We start from the raw sequence: 25445 nt of genomic DNA on the forward strand, positions 1-25445 counted from the left end.
CCTGGAGCAAGAGGCGGAAAACTGGTGCCTTCATGAGCTATTGGAAAAAAGAGTACTAGACCGTAGGCACGCCCAAGAGACTGTCAAATGGTTAAATTTAGCCTTGAAACAGTCAGTAAATAAGATCATGCTTTTCTGTTGTTTAACATCAAATACACTGAATACAAATTAGTGTTATTTTCTCATTTCTCATCACATTTTTCATTTTTTAATAAAATATCAATAAAAAACTATCTCGCATTTTCTTAATTCTGACACTTTTGAATTTTATTCTTGCAGCTCATTCATCTCAGTACCATTAGACGACCTCTCAAATCATTTTTTTTTAAAAACGGACTTGGGATTTAGGATTTACAATCAGAATTACAAATTTACAGACGGAACTTGAATGCAGCAGGCGTTTGCTGGCTGAGGGGCCGGTTCCGTGGAAAGGCTGGGCTGCAAAGAGTTTCTCGCTCTCGCCCAAGTTATCCTTTGTTGATGTTCCAAAAATAAGTCCAGATAATAAACTGAGCAAAGAGCAAATGTATATGTAGGTCAAACAAGATCCACATGGAGTTTATGAGGAATCCAAGGTTCAATCTGCTTCACTTTATGACTTTCTTCCCTGTTCTGTTACTGTTACACTCTGGTATCTTCAATCTTGAAATGTAACTTTACATTACTAGTTTTTGAGGGTATAAATTATTGTGGTGTGTGTGTGTGTGTGTGTGTGTGTGTGTTGACACTTTTGTTCAATGGAGGCTGAGCAATGAGCTACAACCTTCCTAAATTACAATAATATTGTAACTTACTGTTGTATCATGTTGTGGTAGGAGTGTTGCTGAGTCAGTTTATGGAACCACTGATGTTAAGTGAGGTATTTTAAATGCAGATATTCATAATGTAATATGTAACAATGTAATGCTAATGTAATATCAAATATTTTCCCTGATTAAAAAATATGAAGTCAATTTTCCATCATGGTGCTTGTCAGTGTTTTTTTATTAAAAATAAAACATTTTGAAAATAAATGTTATTGCTATTACGTTCACATCTTGTGTGTTGTAAGTTACATTTTATGTCATTCAGACCAAATTCTGTGGAATAAAGGACGGTTGTGTTACAGTCTAACTGAGACAGTAAATGACCATGGAGTTGGTTTGATTATTTTTTGTTGTCAGTCGCTTGGTGAAAGCAGACTGACAGACGCTTTTTCATATATATTGGAATCAAAATCCTCATATTTAGGACTATTCTCTTATATATATATATATATATATATATGTATATATTACATAAATATTAAGAAATCCTGAAAACTGTTTTGCAAGCAGCCAGTTATATATTTCTTTAACGGGACACAAACAACAGTGTGTCTGCAGTGATGGGAAACAGAATGTGTGTTCACCTATACCAACAGGTTTGCTGTCTTTTTTTAAGGAAGACATCAGATTCTTTCTGTCACACAACACTGAGCCTTTTGCCGCTATTAGATTTGTGACTTAATGCAGATTTAGGGTTAAGTTACAAGTGTAAGCAAACGTTACGCTGATTTTACACGTGTCTTTTTTTATTGGGCTCCTCTCAGATGGGATTGGTGTAGTTGGAGGGGAACAGGCCTGTCTTGCCCCCCAGCTGGCCCCTCCACCAGACCTTGTCAGGACGCTCCAGGACCTCGATGATATCACCGACGTTGAACTCCAGCTCGTCTCTCTCTTCAGCGTGGAAACTGTACACGGCTCTGACCCTCAGGTTGGAGGAGGCTTTGTGCTGGACACAGAGGAGGACGTCCAAGATGAGACAGACAGACAGACAGACAAGCGCCAGTGACCTTTTTGAAGGTTGATCCAAATTCACTTTTTCAGCTCAATATTACAGCTGCAAGAAGTTTCAGATCATTTCTTTTCATCTCACAGCACATACACACCGTATTGTTGAGTACCTGTTGGGGTGCAGGTGCGTGTTGGCGGTCAAGCAGTGGAGCAGCGGGACGAGAAGCAGGGAGAGATGGGAGATTGTCTGAGCTTCCCCTCTGCTGTTGGGACATGAACATCTTTACAGTATATTTTAACTTTATTTGTCCTCAGTGTATTCAAAGGATCATACTCAAAAATACATTTTAATGCAAAATAATTCTAGGACCAAACATCAGTTTAACACTGCACTACAGGTCATTTAGTCTCCTTACACCGCCAGGAGTCTGTAAACTTCTAGTTTGGCTTACTTTAGGTTTTCATTTCCTACCTGTTGTCGTGTCTCCTTCAGAAAAATCGGACTTTGTTTGGAGACAGAGTTCTTTTTATAATATTCCACCAGCTGGTTGAGAGAAGGGAACTTTTCTGACCACACATGGTACATGCCTCTCTCATCCTGCAGCACCTTGAAGTGCTGGACATCTGTTTCATTTCTACAAGACAGTAAAATAAGACCCAGTACAATGTTAATAAATTCTAATTTTGGAAAATCTCTAACAAATTATTTAACAATCTCTCCATCTTTTTTTTGTTATTGAACAGACAGACACATTCTTACCACCAGCCAGAAAAGAAGCAGGATGTAAAAATATTAATAAAAAGGGAAGAGAAAGTGCTACATGAAGGATTTATTATAAAATATAGTGCATGGGTCTGCCATATTGCCTCAACACTGTCCATCTTAGTAAAGGAAGTAAGACTTATAAGCAGAAAGGTTGAACAGTCTGTGATGTTAATGATGAGCCAGTGGTTAACACCAGTTGCCAACAAAATGCCATATGCAATCAAATAAAAAAATATATCAGTTGTCAATTTGCACTAATTCTGATCTTGTGTTTCTGTTTCAAAAATCATAAAACGTACTTCCTGAGCCCCCAGAACAGCTCTGCTGATCTTTCCTGCAGAGACAATGTTAGGAAAGTTCTCTGGCTCCCTCACACTCAGGCTGCGTCTTTCTCTCATCTCTGTCACACACACAGACACTGTGCCCTCGCTGTCTCTCCCTCTCTCTTTCTCTCACTCCCTCACTCTTACATTAACTGACTTAACTGACTTAATGTAACCCAAATCTCTTTATTTGCAATGAAAGGCTGGTCACATTCCTCCTCTTACTGTTGATTTGATTTGAATGTCCTGATTCTCGCAAATGTAAAACATGTTTGAAATTAAATTTTCCTGCTTCTGGCTGAGCAGCTATTTATATTTGTTGTTGTTGACACCAAGATCTTTTAAGCTTCACTCTTGCTGTCTTTAGCTATAGTTTGATTCTGGTGCATTCATTTGGAACTGCAAAGAAACTCCTCGGTCATAGGAGTCTGATTAAACTGGTACTAAAAATTAATCCACGCTTTCCAGCCAATCAGAGTTGAAATTGAGCATTGTCTGTGGTCTCCAAAGAGTTTTTATGTCTTGCTTGTAACAAAACATCAAACATTTGTGTGGATCAGTCTGTCTAACACTCATTGTGGTGTTACCCATAACCACTGAACAGGGATGTTTTGAGTCTGGAAGCTTTTAAATGCATCATTTCAGCCAAGATCAGTGAATTCATGCGATGTGAGGCTACAGCTTCAGCCACAACACGTCACCGTCAGTGTTACACTGTTGCAAGCACTGTCGCAAGGTTCTCAGACAGAAAGTGTGTCTGCAGGAGGAAGTGTTGTGGTCAGGTAGTTAAATATACAAACACGACCAGGTTTAAAACAGTATGTGGCTGGACCATGTCGTAGGATATTTGCATTCTGCCTAGTTTCAGCCATCTATCTGTTTGCTTCTCTCCTCCTCTCTGTGTTCACACACACTGTGTTTTAACACAGCTGGATTCACAATAAAGCCCATCTCATTTACATGTTTTTCTGTTTATTGTTGTAGTGACTGAAACGCAGCCCATTAAGACAACATGTTAACCAGCAGTCACTTCCAAGCCATTTCCAAGCTGCTGCTGCTAAAACCCTGACTTTAAAAACGGCGACGTCCAGTGGCGGTTCTAGCTGGTATGGTGCCCTGGTGACCCCCACCGCCCACCCCCACCTCCCAGCTACACGGACTGTGGGAGGAAGCTGGAGTAGTCAAAGGAAACCTACACTGCAATGAACCCCTTTTCTCTAAAGTCTAAGATTTGAGAAATCTTATGGAAATATAACCTTTAAGATTGTCCATTGTTTTCACTTTTCCTATACCTTTTTGCTTTGTTTTGTGTTTGATGCATTTGATGTTCATCTTGACCAAGATTTCTCTCACTGTGGCATCAGTTTAGCCTAGAACGAGCCATGATCAATCCTTGTTTTAAACTTTGAAATGGATGAATTTTTGGCTGGATTGTGACAGCGGGGTCAACCCTCTAAACTCAAATAGTAACTGACTGACTGGGTGATTGAGTTGAGTAGGAGATGGAGTTACACCAGTGGTCAGTCGAATGCCGTGTTACTGAGAGATAAGGTTATGCCGCCGGGCGGCCGGCTGAGTGGTGGTCCTTCCTCTTTCAAAATAATGTAGTGCAAACACGCAGTGCTGCCAACTTAGAGCCTTTGACGCCAGATTTACCAACTCAAGAGCTCTATACTGACTTTTTTCAAAAAACCACCCAGCGATAAATCTAACTACCTTCAGAAGAGGAGAGTTACCAGTATTGCCCCCCCATGTGTGATGTTGGGCACCCCTCCTTGCTAACTGCATTCCAGCGGACGTGAATGAGCTTCTACTTCTTCTCTTTCTTTCTCTCTAAGTGATCATTTTACAAGTAAATAGAGCCAATGTCTCCTCTCTCACTGTCAGGGGCGGTCAGAGATGGGGAGGGGGCCGGGGGTAGTTTGACCACAGGTCTCCCCACTGGAGCGGGGGATATATGTATATATGTGAGTATACGTCAGCCCTGTGATCGACTAGTGTCCAGGGTCTACCCTGGCTCTTGGCCCTATGGCAGCTACTGTAGCTCTACACGAACACACAGACACACACACACAAAGTGCACCTGACAGAGATAGAGAAGTCCCCCAGGGCTGCACTTTGGCTGCCTCGTATGAGAAAGGTCCCCACAGGTTGTGACATCAGCCTCTCCTCGGCGTCACTGCGGCTGGCATCTTCCTGGTACCAGCTGGAGTCATGGAGGGGGGAGGCAGAAAACAACAGCGGGTGAAGTGAGGGAAATTATCAGCAGTTCAAACATAAATGCAGAGATACAGCCTTCTCAGTATACAGTATCTGCCAAATGACCACTCGTGTATCATGTGATGACTGTTTTACCACTGTCTCAATCTCAAATAACTTGCTTAATTTTAGAATTAGAATGGTTTTCTCATGTAACTGTGCAATGTTTCCTGTCACGATACGACGACCTCTTTCTGCTCTGCTGTATGATTTTAAAAACAGTAAGTGTCAGTCTGTTCCGCTCTACTTTTCTCTTTGGCTTTGTGTGAGTGTTTTTACCTGGGTAGGTGAAGGTTGATGAAGTTTTTGGGTACAAACCCCTCAGCTCCATTGTGTTCTGCTTTGTACCAGTTCCCAGTGGTCTGCAGAATCTGACAGAGTGGGACACAATAACATGAGAGACGCTCACTTGTAATCGATTAGTCAAGAATACTACTTAACAACTTTATTTTCCCATGACACTGATTTGGATGTGCAACAGAAATGAAATCAGTGCATAAGTACACTAGAAGGGTACTCTAATTTATAGTAAATGATCCAGATCTGCCCCAAACTGTAATGGGGTCTTCCCTGGCCCATACTTCATCTGTCTACCAAGCTCAGTGCAGACTGATTCAGCACATTTTGCGCCATCATGCTGACCTAATATACAAGATAACCAGCCATGGTGGTCTGCATTTGTTGCTGCAAAGTGAACTTATCCAGAACTCTCACACTAATGATTCTGATCTAATCTATAGGGGTGGTGGCACTTCTGGTTACTCAACTGATCCGTTTCTATGTAACTTTTTCCAATGACTATGACTAAAATTACCTTATCCAGCCACAAAATTGCCTAATTGTTACTGCTGAAAAAACCCAACTGTGAATTGAACAGACAACACAGATAATTATTGCTATTAGTAGTAATCTTCTCCAAGCTTTTCCACACCAGGAATAAACACACTGGCATTTAAGTAATTTTTGCACTAAAACCTTTGTGATTGTTCGTATTGATACATCACAATAGAGTCTGATTTCACTACTGATTAAGACCAGAGGATCAGGTCTATAAACATCACTGTAACTTAAGAGGAAGTCTGAAACTTCTTGAGCAAGATCATGAATCGATGGTTTAGAAGTGAGTTTTTTAAAATGAAAAAAGTCAATCTGTCAAAAAAATAAATAAATAAACTCAACCAGGAGTGAATATAGTTTTCAGTGTTTACTTCAGTATTGTTACTGAACTTAAACTTTAGCCATGTGGTCTTCTTGCCTTTGCTATTTTTTTAAGCCTAAAGGGACATAAAGATTGCAACAACTATTCTGTGTAAATAGGAACTAAACTAGAATTTGAGCAGCAGGATGCAGTTTCGTAACACATTTTCATAACCAGCTTCCACAAGTATACAATGATACAAATGATTGCTCCTGCTGTATCAATGTATTGAATATCCAATCAACTAGGTGACCCTGATGTACATGAAAACACTGCTCGGCACTATATACACAGTCCACATTTGAATATGTTTTCATATCGAGGGCCATTCATAACTTGTAATGTGTGCACAAGGTTGCTGAAACACAAAGCAGGAACTATGGATAAGCTGATGGCGTGTTTGGCCTGTGTGTGTTGTTGTGTGTTGTACAGCAAATGTGTGAGGTGTTTGCGTGTCTGTTCCTTACCTTCAATTGTTCTCCCTTTCTGAAGCTGAGTTCTTCATCAGCTGTAGCTTCAAAGTCGTACTTGGCTACAGCCTCCATGATAAAGGACCTAAAAGAAAGTGGAAAAAATAGCATGAAGGTGTCATACATGTGAGTTTACAAATAGAAAATTTGAAAGTATATTTGTAGTTCTACTTGCCGTATATTGCAGCCAATTAACCGCGAATCTCATGCAGAACAGTGGCAGTCAAACAGTTGAATTTGGTGGGAAATGTTTTTTTTAAGCGGTCTAAGTTACATATAAAAATAGTGTTTGAATGTGATGCAGAACCTAACTACATGACGAAATATAGGCTTTAGAGACCAGAATGAACAGTAGTTATAAATAGTATGCTTAACTTAGATGTCTATGTGCATTTTGACTGTGATGCATTTTGGGTAGATATAAAAATCAGCACATTTAAAGGTGTCCTATGGCTGACACTGGTGTAACAAATATTTTCTGTTATCTGTCTTATCCATAAGAACATATATTCCTGATATTAGGAGGCCAAACATGCCACAAAAAGTCATTTAACCTGTCTCTCATCTTTTTCTTTTGCGCACATGATAGAAATGGATTTGTCAGAAGAAATCAATAAGCTATCACAAGCTTCACCTGGACTCTGGCCTATTTCATGGGAAGTGCAATTGGATCTAGTGTGTTAGTACAGTTCCTTCATTGCACTATGAGGGAAAGTTCTTATTGACAACTCAGAAAGCAGCAGGCCAACAAAGCATAATTCAAAATGACAATCTGTTACCGTTTGTGCCTCATTGCAGAGAGAGAGAAACACTGTTACTCACCATGTGTGGTTGTTCTCCGTGCAGCACTGAGCCCGTACAAAGAGAAGCAGCAAAGTCTTGCTGCCGGCTCACAGGAAGCACAGTCAGACTGCAGCTGCTCCTGAAACACACTGTCTGTCGCTACTGACCGGTTGCACAGTCACATGTGCACACACACACACACACACACACACACACACACACACACAGGTGTAAAGATACACAAAAAAGATTAAAACTTACATGCACTGCGCATCTGAATGGATACAAATACTCAATATTTGAGTCTGAAATAACTAGCAGCTATGTCTTTTAATATATAAAGACAAAATACTATGCCAAAAAAAAAACTCTCAAAAAAAGTTTAAAAAAAAAGCAACTTAGAACATAGTTGAGTCATGACTCATTTATCTGTTTTACAAATTACAACATTAATGACTAAATTCTCAGTATTAGGTAGCCTATACTATAGATTTCCATCAGAAAGCTAACAATAGCTTAACATGCTAAATATCACATACTAAGCATCAACATTATTTTACTGTAAACTTCATATATATATATATATATATATATATATATATATATATATATATATGATAAAAATATAATACCACAGGGTAAGAACACTCCATCAGTACAAGAGTATAACATCACAGCAAAAGTACTAAAGTGTTAAACATCAACATGTAGCATCTAATAGCTGCTAACATGCATAAAATACCAATGGGCATTTTAGCACATTCGACTTCTAATAGTTGTATTTATTATATGGAGCTGTATACTTAAGAAAAAATACCAACATGCTAATGTTAGCATTGAGCTTAAAGTATCTGAGCTTAAAACATCTTGTGCTGACAAAGCACTTAACTATTAAGTGATCAAAACTGAGTCGCTAGTTAACTACTCCATGGTCAAACAGGTTGGTGGGAATTTTAAAGCTATGGGTTTTATTTGCTGAACCAAAAGATTTGCAATGTAAAAAAATGATGGCGCCCCCTGACGCAGCCCTGCTAATACTGCTGTATAGTTTAGCAAATTTTATGAAACAGGGAATTAACTTCACTTTCTGAATCAAACATGCCAAGAAAGCATCACAAGCGCTGGAATAATATCTTTTTTATCAGTCCACTTCAGCTCAGTGTTGCAAGAAACAGGAAGTTGAATTCCTGTCAACAAAGAGAGATTGCCTTCTTCAGAAGGTGACTTTTCTGTTATGGTTTGCTCAGGTTGTTTGTCTGGGTGGAGCTTCTACTGTTTGCATATCAACAGCATCTACCTGTGAAAATGTGACACTATGACAAAATCTCACTGTAGACCCACAGTAGATTGAGAAACAAGTGTAGTCATCTATACCTGTGGAAGGATGTTTAAAGTCCCTGTAGACAGCAACTCTTCCCACTATCATCACACTGAACACAGAGAGTGTGCTGGGCCCCCTGCAGATCACATTCTGAGTCTTGTGACTCAACATGACATCACCAACAACTTCTTCTGGTCTTTGAAGTCAAACAAACTTGCTGAAGAACTCAGAAAAGGATATATTTCCTAGGAAAGGTGACGCAAGCAAGGTTACCAACCACCCCCAGGTGTCCTGACCAGAGAGAATCATCAGAGTGCCTCTCATCTGTTTGGGACATTTGCCAGGAGAGATGCCTGCAGAAAGCTACCAGCACTGTGAGGGACTCCTCTCACCCTGTCCACAGACTGATCTGCTTGCTCATCTGCCCTCTGGGAGGTGATATAACTGCAGCAAAGCCACTTCCAGCATGTGCAATAGCTTCCTCCCCCAGGTGAACACTAAAGAAATAACATAAACTTAAAGTTCACAACTAGCGAGGCTTTATAAATATAATATGAAGTAACTATAACATAAAACCAAAGAGAGAGATGTTGTTAAATCAGCCCTTAGTAATACTAGAAAAGATCATTAAAACAAAAAAAGAGTATGTCCCCTGGAATCTTTGCTATTTAGCAATAAACACAAAGTACAGATGAGGCTGATGGGAATTGCATGAATCCCAGGGAATGAATGAGTCCATGTACCAAATTTCATAGCAACAGTTGCTCAGACATTTAATTCAAAACCCCACATGAACCACATGGTGGCAGTATATGAAAAGTAAGGAGATCATGCACCATGGATACATCTGCACCAAATGTCACGGCCATCCAGCCAGAGGTTGTTGAGGTTTTTCAGTGGTGGAGTGGTGGACTGACAATCAGACCCACATTACATCCTTATGGCCGTGCCGTTATCATGCCTAAAACACTGGGTTAGACTAAATGGGCGTATTTTGAGATCTGACATGCTTCTTAAATCTCTAGATGCATTAGGTCATTGTGGGCCATGTCGCAAATCAGTGTGCAGAACTTCTTAATACCAATACTGGATTCTTACTCTGATATATTTTTCACTGCACATTAAATGTTAAATTTTGATTCCTCCTGTGCCAGAGCTTCTAACCCTCCAGGTTTCCAAACCACTATCACCAAAGTATAAGCCACTTGTTAGTCCATGTGACTTTTGGCTCACATGTGCTTATTTAAATTCAGACAATGCGACAAAGAACATGTTCCCACTGTGTGTCATACAGTAGAAAACAGTCTGAGTGTGACCACACCTGTACTCTCAAGTGAATTATCAGGAACAGAAATATAGAATATGTCTGTAGGGGGAAGGAGGTAAGACGGAGTAATGTAGGTAAGAGGGAGGAGGTACGGTGCTCTGTAAAAGAAATGTGGCAAAAAGACAGACGGGGGCGTTGAGGTGGGGCCAAAGTCAGCTAAGAAAAGGAATCATAAAGAACAGATTAGAAAGAAAGAGTGCGGGACAGAAAACAGAAGGTGTTAGGATGCAGAGATGCAGCCGGAGGGAAACACAAGCAAATCCTGACACCACCAACACTCTGTGTCTGTCTCTCCCTCTGATATTCACAGTCAGTCTCAGTAGTCAGTCTGCCATCATTGCTCAGATCCCTGTGTGGTGTTCGCTGGGGATTTGATCATCGACTTGGCTGAAAAGCAAATGTGATTTGGAAAAAAAAAAAGAAAGGAAAAAAAAGAAAAAAGGCGATGCAGGGTCCAAGCAATCAGCATTCCCATCATGAGAAGCTTGATGAATGGACTCCATGTACCCTCATAGATGTTTATGTGTGTGGGTTATTGTGCTTTTTTTTTTTTTGCTTTTTTTTTTTTTTTTTTACAATGCCAAAAGAATCATTAACCTCTTGATGGCTGTTGCCAAGGTGACCTACAGCTGTACGTGCATCTATTGTTATGCAGCCTATTATGCTGCATCAGGAAAAACAAAATAGGTACAGGTGTAACTATACAAATTATTGTCATCTGTGTGTTTTTGTCTGTGTGTGTGACACGCTATTGACTGTGTTTAATGGCCTGAGCCCGTGAAATATCCCATCTAGCTTCATGACAGGGCTCATAAAACTCCGTTTAAACAGGTGGAAAGGACTCGTATATGGCTCAATGCAGAGCTGCCATTCTGCATTAACGGGCCCATTAACTCGGGCCCGTGTGGGTGACTACACGCACGTGTGTGTGTGCGTTAACTCTGCGACATTGACAGTCGCATCTTTTAAGTGTCGAGGGTCTTCAAACTCTACAGGGAGAGTGAGTGCAGATGGAAGAGGGAGAGACAGGACCAATGTGTTCAGCGACAGAGAGACGGAGATGCATGATAAATATTCTGCGAGCAAACATCACATTTCATTCTGTTTACCTCATGTAACTCTGCCCGTCCCCCTTCTCCCAAACCTCTGTCCAAGTCTGAGGGGGCAGAGGGAACAAAAGGAAGTGAAGAAGAAAGGAAAAGATTTCTTCGACAGAATGGCTCTCGGAAAACCTAATAAAACAAAAAAATATATATATCCCGCCAGGAATTGGAAACACCAAGACCAACAATCTCAGAACTACAAAATCCCTTCTAACATTCATAAATCTGACAGCACTGTCCCCAGTACGAAAACACCTGCAATCCACAGGCAAAAGCATGATCTCTAAGTAGAGGTTTGAAATCTAAACAGTCAATACAATCTGAACATCATAAGTCCTTAAGTCAAACCGAATTCTTCCTTTTATCAATAAACCAGATGTTCATTTGGATGACCAGTGGGCCTAGATGAAAGCAGATAAATAAAATATTGGGCCCTTTATTTGGCTTTTACTGATAAATCATTAAACTATGCAATCCCTGTTACATTAAGTAATTCTTCCACACTGAACTGTTAGGTCCTCAGAAATGTCACAGCTCCTCATCAGCTTTGTAAAATTATGCATTAGAAAAAATAAATAATGCGAAGAGGTATGGTAATTAATGTTTTTCATGTATCCACTTTTCCTTATCCAGGAAAACAAATCAGTGTTTAAATTGTTCTTGCTAAAAAATGCAGGTCTATTCATGCGGATGCTGTTGAGGCTGCGGTGCAGTCTGGTCTACAGAGCATCAGTAAAAAAGCTTGAAAAAAGCTGTAAAGCTCCATCTGGACTGGATTTATCTCTCTCAGGGAGGTGGGGTGATTTTGACATTATCTTTGCAGGTCACTGATTTTAGCCCAACGATAGCATGAATATAAGTAATTTTTTTCACCTCCACCCCAGTGATAATTACAGCCGCAATTACCTGCTATTTTTTGACAAACTGTTCTTCCTGTAATTTAAAACCCATCCAGAGTGGTGTCCTCATATTTTATCTACAGGAAGAGCTGCTTGTCTGGCTACTTTCCTTTTTTTTTTTTTTTTTTTTTTTTTAACCAGGTAATTGCCAAAGCCCAATGTTTGGCTCATCTGATAGAACAATATACAGAATTAGCTGTGGTTATTTTTTTGTTTGTGCACTGATGGCTGTCCAGACAGCTGGATCTGTTGGATTAATCTTATACTTAAGAAAACTTAAAAATGTGATGATTCTCAGGGAAGTTCTGGAGGGTAGAAATAGATGTATGTACATTTATTTTCAATGAACATGCTCAGGAAATGGACATCCTCAGGAAATGAAAATCACACTGAATGATATCAATATGTGTTTTATGTCTTTGTGTTAAGATTTGAGTTATGACTCAACTGACAATATTTAAGTTTAGCCCTAGAATAATGTGCCTTCTTCAGTACATGTTTCCATAGGGTTTTGATCTATGCTTCTACAGTGGATTGCTCTCTTCTTGTTCTCTAGTGAGGGTTGGATGGAGAGGGAGATTGACTGACAGATTGGTGCAGTGTCAGCAGTAAAGATGACATTGTACTGGACCCTTTAGGTGAAGAAGGAGCTGGACTGGAAATTAATCTTTGTCCAACCCTTACCTCTGGTCCTGAACTTTGGGTAGTGACCGAAAGAATGAGATCACAATACAAGCGGCTTAAATTAGTTCCCTGTCCAGGGTGGCTGGTCTCAGCATTAGAGAGAAGGTTAGGAGCTCTGACAGCCAGGGGGAGCTCAGAACAGAGCTGCTGCTCCTTCACATCGCAAGGGGCCAGTTGAGGTGGTTTGGGCATCCAGTTACGATGACTCCTTGGCTCATACCTTTGGAGTTCACCTTTTGGGCATGTCCAACTGGTAGGAGGCCCCAGGGGAGACCCAGAACATGCTGGTGAGATTATATATCTCATCTGGCCTGGGAACGCCTCGGGATTCCCCAGGAGGAGCTGGAAATCATTGCCAGTGCCTCAAGAATCAATGAAATACCATGTATTAGTAGGTCCCCCTTGCCACTCAGTGTTCTGGCCTTGTTCTGGACATAATGATAGATAAGAGCCTCTCTGTCTCTGCCAATGAGAGTCCATACCTCACCTTCATTCACTGGACTCATACATCACCGGCTCATATCAATGCATCATACCGCATATCAGTGATGGTGACTGTGGGTTTAAACGGCTTTGAAATGAGTGGCTGTGTCTGGGCTGCAGGGTGGGGTGACACCACAGAAACAGTCCATCACCACTAAAGTGGATAAGGAGTTTAGGAAGGTGCCGGAATATTTGAAGAGGTTTTGTCGAGGTGGGTCAACTCATTGCATTTTCTTCTTAACAGTAATGTTATGTGAGTAACTTGACCCTCCCTTGAGTAATTGAACTAAAATTCAGATTGTCAGATAGAAATCAAATGTTGATGATGATGTATTGAAGGTCTCATTTTGTCCTTTCAATTTCACAGCTTTCGGCAAAATTTACTTAAAAATGTTAAATATGTGTACGTCAGTTCACTTTATGGGTCAGTCCACAGAAAATGCTCCTCATCATGACAACGGCTCCCATGTGTGTCCCACGACTGCAAACAGTGCTGAAATGACCCTCATTTTAATACCATGCATATTCATCTCGTCTGGATGACACACAGACTGGGTCAGAGTGGGTGGAGGTGGAGATGAAGGGATGAAGGAATACAGGCACTGCACAGACAAAAGACTTATATATAGAAGAAAATGTCAATGTACAAACACACACACACACACACACACACACACACATACACACACACACAGAGGTGTCACTGAGGGCAGTGGTGTGTGGAGATTGGACCGTCAATCTCACACTAAAACATTGTATTGCTCAGTCTGTCATGTGCTGTATGACTCGTTGAAGTTAGGTTGAGTTGAGTACATTTTTCTGGTTTCATCGTGTGCTAGACGTGATCCTGAATATCACAGGAAAATAAAAACCAACAAAAATAAAGATTTTAGGAGGAGGATGACTTAATTACTGGACATATTACCACATTGAATTTTGGTGGTGTCCAAAAGAAAGAGAAAAAAACAGTCAGACCTTCTTTGTAAATGCAGAGGGCTCCATAGTGGGTTGTTTTACAGCCTTCACATGGCGTCAAGTCTGTTTATAGTTCTATCAATTAGTCTAAACCCTCAACCCTTGAAATGTTTAGAGAGCCCAGTTCAGCCTAGAGGAGTTATAGAAGGACCGCAGAAACATTGAATTGCCTGTCAAGCAGCCAAGAACTGTCGGCGTCACAGATGATGGGGAGCTCAAAAACATCATTTCGACCGCCTCCAAGAGCCCGACGGGCGAGTGTGTGAGTGTAAGACTGGTAAACAAGCTCCACAAATGTGGGGTTTATGTTCTGCTCTCATGGAAGTATTTCATCTTTTACTTTTATGTCTTAATACAGCAGATTTATTCTCTTTGTGTTTACTCAATCTGGAATCACTCGATTCCATGTGAAAAACATGAGAATCAACATCCCTGGTATCATTAACACATTTGCAACACAAATGAGTATTTATAGGCAGCAGGATGGTGTATGTGGGATTGATTCAAAGTAAACTGCAGTGTTCTTGGTAATGAAGGAACACGTCCCCCAGCGCAACAGTGTGGATCAGTGATGTGTCTTTAATAGTTTCTGGACAATAATGGAGCTGTCTGGCACAGAGGAATAAGTTAAATCAGTCTTTGAATACACAGGCAATACTGTAGTTAGTAGAATCAATTCATTGTTGGTTTTGCTTGTTTAATTGGATCCGCCAGCTATGGAAGAATATAGAATATTGCCAGCCTTATCCGTTAAGTGCTTATTTAATTTGCATCTGAATGAATATCCACCAGACTAGAATAATCTCTGTCTTCTGCGGTCTCTCACACTCCTCACTGTTCTCTCTCTGAAATCGACTCTGTCAGTTCCTCATCTCTCTTCTGTCAGTTTTACTCTTCACTCCATGTCAGCAGAGAACAGCTGCACCTTTTCATCAGAGGTTTGCTTTTTGGCCTGTGTGCAGAGCCACTTAACCTGTACAAATCACCATCTGTTTGACCGGACTGTGTGCCAATTGTTTGTTCGGGTGGTTTGAACACTTGTTAGAGCGGCTTCTGGTTTATACAGTGGGAGGGAGGGGGATAGAGAGAGAGAGAGAGAGAGAGAGAGAGAGAGAGAGAGAGAGAGAGGCTGGAAACAGAAAATTGGAGTGACAGAGGGAGGCTGTGAAAAAAAATAGGATGAGAGGAAGGCTAACGAGTTTCTTGCTCTTGAGTGCAAAGAAACACTTTTGTGTAATTGTTGATGTCACTCTCTCATAAAGTAAACATGTCACTGAGCTTTCTACCAATCAGGCAACACATGCTTGACAGATTAGGATTTATTAAGAGTCACTTTGCACTGTTCAAATCACTCAGCATTTACTGCCAGAGTGTCAGCCAGAAGAAGCTCAAACAAGCTGGTCCTCACTGTCAAATACAACCACAGGTGTATTTCCACATGGATAGGAAGTTGGCTTCGAGATTGTGATCAAAGGGAATGGGAAAGAGTAGCTATATTACAAACATGAAAAGAAAGGGAGACATCGAAAAAACACTGGTGCAAAGCAGCGAAAGTGTGGCAAACATAAGCAAAAAAATACAGGAATACAACCCAGACTGCAGTCACAGACCACAGCCTTTATAGGAGGTTTAAGGGGGTTTATAGTTGCCACTGCAAAATGTACCACTAGGAAATAAAAAATAAAAAAAACTCATAAAACAAGGGTTAAGTCTGTCAAGTTGGCTAAGTCACAGCAAGAATGTTTGACTTAACAATCACCTAATCAGACACAGTGACCGAATCAGAAAGCAAAAACAATGTGTAAGTCTGATCCTGACATACGGGGGTCAAACCAAGCAAGTCTTTTCTTCAAAGGCTCTAATGAAAAAGATGAAAATGAAGAGTCATTGCGGATTTTTCTAAACAGATACAGCCACTATACGCACAGCGTTTATGGGTTCCCATTTTCCACAGTCTGTGACAACTACACTCACTTTATTTGCCCAAATGAAAATTCCTCCTGCTGTCAAAAGCAAAGGGAGAGGCCATCATGCAGAAAAAGGTTAGACTCCGATGATTGGTCGAACCATTTGACCACCCCAACCTCCATCAGATACTGAGCTGAAGAAATGAATGACACAGAAGTGCCCAGGGAACTCCCTACTGACATTATATTACCCAATTCTGAGGCAATGATATCCTTTTTTAAAAAAATTGTGTTTTCTTTCACTTCCACATTCAAATGCTAAGAGCTAAAGTTGATTATTACAGCTTCAACTCAGTCCTGTTTTTTTTTTTTTTTTTTTTGCTTTTTTTTTAAATGGGTGTAGTAGGGTGATGGAGACAGATACAGACATATTGCACGTACAGCAAGGAAGGTTATGATGGAAATCTATACTCTAGCCAAGGCATGAGGCAATTTAGATGAAAGTGCACACAAGCCGGATGTACAAAATATGACTGTATTCACATCATATACCTGGAGGTAAAAAGTTCTGATTTCCCTCATTAAGTCTCTGCCAATCATAGACAAGGACATCTAGATAGAAAGAAGCTGATGGCAGAGAGATAATTTTATATTCTGATATAAGTGGGATGTGCATTGTACAAAATGGGATTCAATATGAGGAAGATTAACATCAAATACTTTGTGCATGTGGTGAATTCTGATGAAGGCACTACTGATGCTGGTCAGCAGGGGTCAGCAGAGCGCTGCTGACTGCTTCTATATGCAGCTGCTGGAGCTGAAAGGAGGAGACTCTCAATCAACACTGAGGTACACACAATACACAAAACACAATGTGCACGCACGCACACACACAGACACACACAAGCGAGCTTGTCCATCAGACACATCCTCGACAGAGTAATGATGTCACACTGTGGACACGATGCTCAGCACCTGACAGCCACCAGCTGTGACAGTGTGCTGCTTTGTCACACACACACACACACACAGGTCTTTGAACCCTCTATCTCTCCTCTTTCTAACTCTATCTCACACAATCAAACTGTGTGGTCACTTGTGGCTCTTGATGGATGCTGTGAGCAAACCACAGATAAACAGGTCAAGGGGTTCTCACTGAGCTAAACTATCTGTCCATTAGCTGCTCATTGGAAATTCAGTGCTACCAGTTTGGTTTTACACTCTCTACTGGACTCAATATTTTTTATTTGCTCAGCGATCCAAAGACGTCAGATATAATCAACACGAGACTGTAAAAACACAATCGAGACACTAACAGATTTGCTTTTAGTTTCCATTTCTCAATAATCAGCATCATCGCTCAGCATCAGCATCACCTCGTCAATAAATTTGAAGGCTTATAAGTGCTTCAGTCCAATATCATTTTGAATGTCCTCTCTGTTCTCGTGTCTTTTTTCATGTCTTGTTGTCATATTCGCTCACTGTGTTGTTTTCATGAATCAATGTGCATCATTGCTGTCATTGCTCTCATGATTCTTTAGATCCTCCGACTCCCGTATCCATCACCATTCTCTCTATGTGCTCAGCGAGTAATGTTTTGTATGTTGGTCTGTACAGTCCAGGTCACACGGTTGCCATTGTTTGCCAGGGGCACCAGATGGTAGATCCGCAGGACTTGGCCTGCCCACGGGACCTGCATCCCCCCATCATAAAGCACTAACGCCCACCCCAAGAAGCACTCGGCTCCCCAACACCACTGTGCTTTATACAGGGCAATACTGAATTTACATGTAGAATTAAATGTGTATTTTAAACCAAGCAGCCAACTGTTGAATTTTTGTCTCCGTTGTCTAGCATTTTCATTTTCACCCCTTTTACTGTCAAAAGTGCTGTAAATGTTATGATAACTGTGCTGTGTTAACAAGTCTTTCAACTGCAAATGGTAATGTGCAGCATTTTAGTATGATAACACAACCATGACTTGAGACTGTGGCTTGGTGCACTAGTGTATTTCAGTAATCCAAATATTTCAAACATATTGTTTTCCATCTTCAATATGCTTTGAGTGTTATATCCTAAGAGATATGTTAATGAAGGCAAAGATGCCCCAAAACACACTTCTCTTTAAACTTTATTATCTCTATATGGGCAAATAAAACAAGAAACATTGCTACACATTACAGAGTGAAATTAGCTATTAAGACTAATCTTTTGTGGGGGAAATATTTCCTTTGTATGTTCTAGAGAGGATTTGAGGATTTTCTGATTGACCTCAGTATAGCCACAGATTTACATACATGCAACTTTACTTCCATTTGAACTCACAGTCTGTCATTAATCTGACTTCTAACTGAATCTGTCTTCATTCACTATTTTCCTTTCCACAAATCTGGTTTTATTTCCCTTATTTTTAGAATGTGTCTTTTACCAGTTAAAGGGTCAGTTTATAAAAATCACTTCTTATTTATCCTTGATGATATGGAGACACATGTAGTTTCAGCTTTTAAAGACCCCCTCCAATGAAAATTAAGTTTTTAACCTTTTTAACATTGATATGATGTTTTTTATGTAATACATTACCTACCATCAGCGAAATAAGTAGTCAACGGTATGACTGCATATTTACACCCTGGAACTGCAGTGAACCATTCTCATAAAAACAGATCCAGACAGCCAGGGATTCATACGTCTTATAACCTACGGAACCAATCCTGTCATCTTGTGGGGAGAGGGGGTGGGGCTAAATAAACCTGAAACCTTGTCCTTACAGAGAGAACCACTAACACTTTGTCAGCCACTGCCAGTTACAAGCTAACAAACAACATAAACAAATAAGAAATAAAAGATGCTAACTATGCTAAAAACTCACTCAACAATCTCCTGAGTCTGGATCTGACTGAGGCTCGAACATGTGGCTGAGTCTCTCTGATGTTTCCTCGTCTAACCAACTTGATACTTCCTGCACTTTCACCTGTCAACAAAGAGCAAGCAGTGGTGGTGGGCGGGGCATAAGGCCTGATTAAGAATTTCTCAATGAGGAAGTAAGCGTTGATGTGCTTCCAGTCCCAGTTTTCCATTTTTTTCCACTCTTTATGTGGGAAAACCATGTTAAAGAAAAATATTAATCACAGCAGAGTATTTTTACATAGTTTAAAACGTGTCTGGAGATGGAACTTTAAACAGACTCTTTCAGTGCCCTTATTATCACAACCAACTTCCATCAATTTGCGATTGTGGCTGGGTATCAAACATTTATTGATTTAAGTTCAAAGACTGTTTGAACTGAGGAGCTGGCAGTGAATGTTGCATCTGATGTGAAACCTTGTTATTTATTCTTGGTTGTTGTACAGCTGCATTAAGGAAGGTATCAAACCCAAACGCAAAAAACCTCTGGTATCATATTGGCACCGGTATAAAAAATATTTCAAACATCACCCAGCTGTACGCGAAAGAGGTTAGACAGGGATTAACAATTAAGTCACTTAGCAAGAATGAGAGGAAGCTCCTACAATTATTTGATTATTGTGATCGATGGACCCAAATCTGTGACAGCGTCATGGAGAGGCGAAATGCTCACTGATGTCTTGGTTTAAAGTGCAGCAATCTAATGACTGCTCTCCTCTGTCAAAAGATCTGCTGGGTTTACGACCGCTGCAGCAGCTGTGAACGCGCCGGCAAATGTCACCCTTACTTATCTCGACCCTGTCCTGTCTATTTTAACTCCCCATCCTTAACCTCCCTTTAGATAGCTAGATTGCCGGAGATGACAAGAAATTACAGAGCAGACGAGTGCAGACTCTTAAATGTCAAGAGAGGAAGAATATTAGGGGTGAGAGAGGAAAGGAGGACGAAAGAGGAATAGCGGGAGGGAAGGATGGGGGGGGGGGTTAGTTAGGTGTGTGGGGGTGAAAAGTTGAGAAAAGAATAGATGAGGAGGAGAGAGGTAGAAGAATGGAGGGTGAGAGGAGAAAGTTTGTGTGTGTGTGTGTGTGTGTGTGTGTGTGTTAGAGTGGATGACATTTGAGCCGGGACCAGATTGGTGCTTGGAGCTCAGTCCGTTCACTTCAGACTCTCTGTCAGCTCATTTACAGCACTGAGAGGAGAGAGAAGGAGAGGGCGAGGCAGCTGAAAGAAAGAGAGCAAAAGGTTAGAAAAGGTAAGAGGAGAGAAATTCTGCGGAAAGAGGGAGGCAGCCTGAAGGCTCGGTTTACTTTACTTACCTCTTAAAAAACAATGAAAAATTAGGTAGAAAGACTCGAAAAGGGATGAATCTACAGCTTCCACTCATGCTCAGAATCCTCCAATGTGGAATCAGTAAACTGCCCATAGCACGCACATGCTCAGTCCAGCTGCTCTGTGGTCAGCAGGGGTGGAACGATTCAGAAACTGAGACCAAAACCAGCAGCGGCAGACTCCAAACATTAATGATGACAGCTACTGTATGGAAGAGGTGGGAGTAAGCCACACATGTGCAGGTCTCAAGCCTTAACCTGCAAGTCTTAAACAAGTCTGGAACTATTTTGTTGAGAATAGTCTCTGCTGTAAGTCAAGCAAAACAAGTCACAAGTCAAGTTATATAAAATTCTGATGATCAGCCGCAGCTCAGCTGCTTACACCTTATAAATGTTAATGATATTTGACATTTTGTGGCAATGCAGAGTCTGGATCCTTGACTGCAGCCTCCCACTGCTACTGTTGTTATTATTAGACTTATTATTATCATTTCCTCCACCAAGTAGCTTATGCTTTCACCTGTGTCTGTTTATTTTTTTAGCAAAAGTAATGAACTGATTTTCATCAAACTTACTGGAGGGATGGGGGAAGGGCCAGGGAAGATCCTGCTAGATTTTGATGCAGAATTATTTTTTCCACTTTCCTTAATGTGTAGGATTGTTTGACATTGGTAGAGGTGTGTGTTCTACTGAGTGCCATTCTCGTTATTACTATTACAATACAGCTCCATGTGGAACCTTCATTGTGTTTTGTTCTCTTTCCTCCTGCAACCCAAATTTTTGGGACTTAGCCCCTCCCCATGATCGCTGGTTTGTGGCCATCACACTAGAAATCCCCCAATCATGTTTCAAAAACAAATAATAATCATTTTTAATAAAGAAAAAAAAGTCAAGTCCTTTCGAGTCATCTCTCTTAAGTTTAAATGAAGTCTCAAGTCATGAATACCAAGTCAAAGTCAAGTCTTTTATCAGTGTTGGTCTAGCAGCTCTCAAGTCCTCAAATTTGTGACTTAAGTCTGACTTCAGTCAAGTCATGTGACTCTAGTCCCCCCGTTTTGCTTTATAGGAAATTCAGTGTAAATACAATGAATGGCTCCTGCTGAAGAAAGCCCAGCCATAAATATCAAGAACAGGGCTGATTTAATAAAAATATTAAAGACTAGTAGTATATTTAATTATCTTTTGTTACCCTCCAGGTCTTATTTTTTGTGTGGTCAGCTTTCGTATCAGTTACTAAGGACAGATTTTGTTATCTGCCCAGAAGTGACTTTTAAAATGTTGAATCTTGACTTGATTTATAGAAAAATCTAACTTTGCAACCAAAGTGAAGTTACTGCCAATACCCTACTGTATTTGCTGGTGTAGCCTCAGCACACGGCCAGTGCAGCAGAAAGGGAGAAAGAATAGCACAGTGAACATGTGGCTCTGTGGCCTTGTTTTGTGAGTCAGCTGTCAAGATGTCTCAGCAAATCAGACCAAAGCCCTGCGCTCGCATTGTAATTGGCCATTATAGTATCATCACAAGGACAAAAAGCACATAAGTCTCCTCGCTCACTGATAGAGAGATAGACAGTTTGCTATACAGTAGCTCCCCTGGAGCTCTCGGATGATGAGGCAGCTCTCACCGCCACCGCAACCCAGTCAGAGGCCACTAATCTGAGCCGTGTATGGCCAGGGAGCAGGCCTTGGAGTAGGTCCAGCCCCTTCAAACTGCACAAAGAGAAGCATTGTGTGTTCACACTACTGCAGCTACTCATATATGTTTTGTTTTTTTTATCTTTATAATACACTGCACATCTGGCATGATAAATAATGCATGTGTCAGCCTGCAGATGCTTGGCTGTCAACTCACACATGTGCTGTATAATGTGAACGTTGACAGGTGTTAAGTGACAAATGAATGCAAGTGGACACACACACACACACACACACACAGACACACACACACACACACACACACACACACACAGACACACAGACACACAGACACACACACACACACACACACACACACACACACACACAGGGGAGAAGTGCTGAGCTATTGGCTGGCAGTCAGTAAAAATGCAGTGCTGCTGAGTGCAGAGCAACCTCACCACTTGGCCCACCAGCAATACTGCAAAGCACCATTTAACTGTGGTGTGTGTGTTTGAGTGTGTGTGTGTATGTGTGTGTGTGTGTGCTTGAGAGAGTCTCTGTGTGTGTTTGTGTGCATGTGTCCAGGTAGGCCAAGGCAGTAGGTGTTGATGAGTCTGCAGTTGGCAGGACTTTGTGAAGCTACATGTGGTGTTAACTGTGTGGGCAAAATTTTACACAAGTGTCCATTTAAGCATCACAGTGAGTTGAGTGTGTCTTGATAATATATATATATATATATATATATATATATATAGAAGATAACCAGAATCATAAGACGTCACATTGAGAGAAGCAGCCTAATGCAGCTCGCTCATAAAAACCACAACAATAAATATATAAGATATAAACACACAGAGGCAACACTGCACATTCTTGACATCAGAGAAATGATTACCTGCCCGACTGATACATTACCAAATTATCATAACTGCTAAGCAACAGCAACTGAGCTCTAAAGCAGCAAAGCACTCACTTATCAGACTTTGAATGGCTGTGCAGTTTCCCCCAAGGAATCACTAACAGAAATCCTAGTGCACACACACATGCAACCGCAAATTATATTGTATCTCAAGGCTCAAAACTCGTACATTTGTTCTGTATTCTGAGTCGATTTCAAACCTCTGTTTTTTCCCAACCCACATGTGCTTCATCTGAACCTTTGGATTGTTACCTCACAGACTCACTAGCTACGGGCTGACGTAGGTCCCACCCAGGTGCTCCACTGCAGCAGGTCTGAGGTATTGGAAGTTTGTTGTGTTGTTGTAAAGAGTCAGTTGTAAAGTGTGTTTTTATTTTGTAATTTGTGTGAACAGGCTCTTTAAGGGGAGGCCCTGTAGATGACATTACTCACATACAAGACTAATATTAACAAACCTCAGGTATTGGCTCGTCAGTGTGGTCTTACTCATCAGCTGCAGAGGGATCACTCTGTAAAATCTTCCCACTGACTTTCAAAAGTTTAAGAGTCCTGTGAGGTCTTGATGGTTTCAAGAGATTATTCTGCCCAAAATAACACTTCTGGCAGAAACATTAAAAATGTGAAATGATGTTATGCAAATGGCCGATTTAAAGACATTTAATGCCTCTTCAGTGCCCCCTAAGTGTCTTTAATATGACTAAGATCTGTACTGCAACAAGACCATTAACCTACTATCTCCACATTTCTTTTCTGGAGCTGACTGACAATGATAAATAAAAAATAAATAAAATAAATTTAAACCCTCAATTAGTAATTTTCATATGGTCCCAACCTACCCATGAACCCATGTGGTGATTATGCAGAGGACAGAAACACTGCATCGGCTCCAAGGCACTGGTGTGCTGTCTCCTCTCTGCAGCGAGGAGTCCTCTCCCCTGCTGCAAGAAAGAGCATCTTGGCTCTGGAGGAACACACAGATAGACAGATGGACAAAGAACAGACACACACACATAGACACAGACACACACATACACACACACGCACACACATAGACAAACATGGTACCATCAGGGCCTGGAGAGCATCAGGGAGATGCATGCGTCTCACATTTAATTATCTACCTAATGGTCGCACTGTAGTGTCATTACAGAGGAGAGAAGGGAGAGAGAGAGACAGAGGGAGAGCGGAAGATATAGAGAGCATGAAGGAGGCGCGAGTTTCAAGCTTTTGCTTCTTTATGACAGAGACTGTACGTAATGCAAACAGCTGGACAGAGGTTAGAAGTGTAGTAAAGACACACAGCCAGTTGTGTGGAGGAGTCAGTCAGTGCTGAGGTGTTTGTGTGGACACATTATCTGCAACTGCATTAGCACTAAGCACAATTAATGTTATAAAAATGCTTTAGATGCATTAAATTTGATGATTAGGTTGTAAATGCATGTTACATCCTAGTATAGGCTGTAAGTGCTGTAGTTTCAGTAAATATAATCTATAAAACCAAACAACATTTTCCCAAAGGTTTTATGAGACTAAAACACTGATACATGATTAACAATGTATAGAGGCAATTTTTATATAATTAATATAATGACTCATAAAAATAATAGATCCAGTAGTTGCACATTGTTTACAGCCTGCACCATACCATAGCCTATACAGCCATATGTGTGCAGGACAGACACTGATGTGTAGCATGTCATGATAATAAAAAAAAAAAAAAAAACACAGCTGTGAATCACTAAAGATATTGTGATCATACACTGGTGCATTTCCCATGGTGGAAAAACAACCAAACAGCCGCTCTCAGGCATTCACAGAGTGTCTTACCTTTTTAGTGCAGGAGCATCAACGCTGTTTAACTCCATCATCTTGGCAGTTAACTCTCAGACATGGAAAACGAGCTTTAGCTTCCATGTTCGTCTTTCAGGAAGGATCGCTTTTTGCAGCAGCAGCTTCCACGGACAGTGTCTCGGTTAAATCCAGAGCGTAGACGAGTCCAGGCGATCGTTCATCCAGGAATTCGTTCCAACAGGTAGGTCCGGAAATGCTATGAACTACGACCTAGCTACACCTGAGATTAGCCTAATGTTTAGCTGAAACAGCCTAAAAGTGCATTAATCCAACTGGACAGTTTTGAAGTAGCGCTGCAGCTTCTCTGTTTTGTGAGACTTATTTTACACCACTGTACATTCCAGAGGGTGGTGTTGTTTTACTTCAAGCTTACTTTATCCGCCTGGTGCTACTGCTTATACAGAATAAGTTTGTTATGCAGAAATATGCTCCAAAGCTTGTATTAGCCAAGCTTGTCCTACTGCAGGGGAAATGAATTCATGCCTAATGACAGCTGGGTTTGGCTTGTTAGAGCCATTAAAAAGTAAATAACCCACTTCTTACAAATGTGATT

The 25445-nt window shown here is 40.8% G+C and overlaps 2 protein-coding genes across 4 annotated transcripts in view; one reads left to right on the forward strand and one right to left on the reverse strand.

Moving 5' to 3' along the window:
• Positions 1-127: 127 nt before the first annotated feature.
• grap2b (GRB2 related adaptor protein 2b) lies at positions 128-25004 on the reverse strand. Of its 3 annotated transcripts, none has more exons than XM_071503687.1 (9): positions 24869-25004; positions 23878-24002; positions 7593-7715; positions 6768-6855; positions 5382-5473; positions 4927-5049; positions 2227-2389; positions 1925-2014; positions 128-1752 (listed from the first exon to the last, which is right to left on the reverse strand). In XM_071503687.1, exons 4-9 carry the CDS (start codon positions 6843-6845, stop codon positions 1567-1569), a joined length of 732 nt encoding a protein of 243 aa, XP_071359788.1. In that variant the 5' UTR covers positions 6846-6855; positions 7593-7715; positions 23878-24002; positions 24869-25004; the 3' UTR covers positions 128-1566. The 3 variants fall into 3 exon arrangements, with proteins under 3 accessions (XP_071359788.1, XP_071359786.1, XP_071359787.1); XM_071503685.1 differs by having other exon boundaries at positions 145-1752; positions 1925-2017; XM_071503686.1 differs by lacking the exons at positions 23878-24002; positions 24869-25004 and adding an exon at positions 8928-9425 and having other exon boundaries at positions 145-1752; positions 1925-2017.
• LOC139636028 (uncharacterized) overlaps positions 24961-25445 on the forward strand; it is a 62094-nt gene continuing 61609 nt past the window's right edge. Inside the window, exon 1 of the mRNA XM_071503688.1 lies at positions 24961-25073. The gene's annotated coding sequence lies outside the window, so the exon portion shown is untranslated. The remainder of the gene's footprint in view (positions 25074-25445) is intronic.

Source organism: Trachinotus anak, unplaced genomic scaffold (genome assembly GCF_046630095.1).
Source record: "Trachinotus anak isolate AG129_WGS33_773 ecotype Australia unplaced genomic scaffold, CSIRO_AGI_Tana_v1 ptg000019l, whole genome shotgun sequence".
NCBI classification, from domain to species: domain Eukaryota; kingdom Metazoa; phylum Chordata; class Actinopteri; order Carangiformes; family Carangidae; genus Trachinotus; species Trachinotus anak.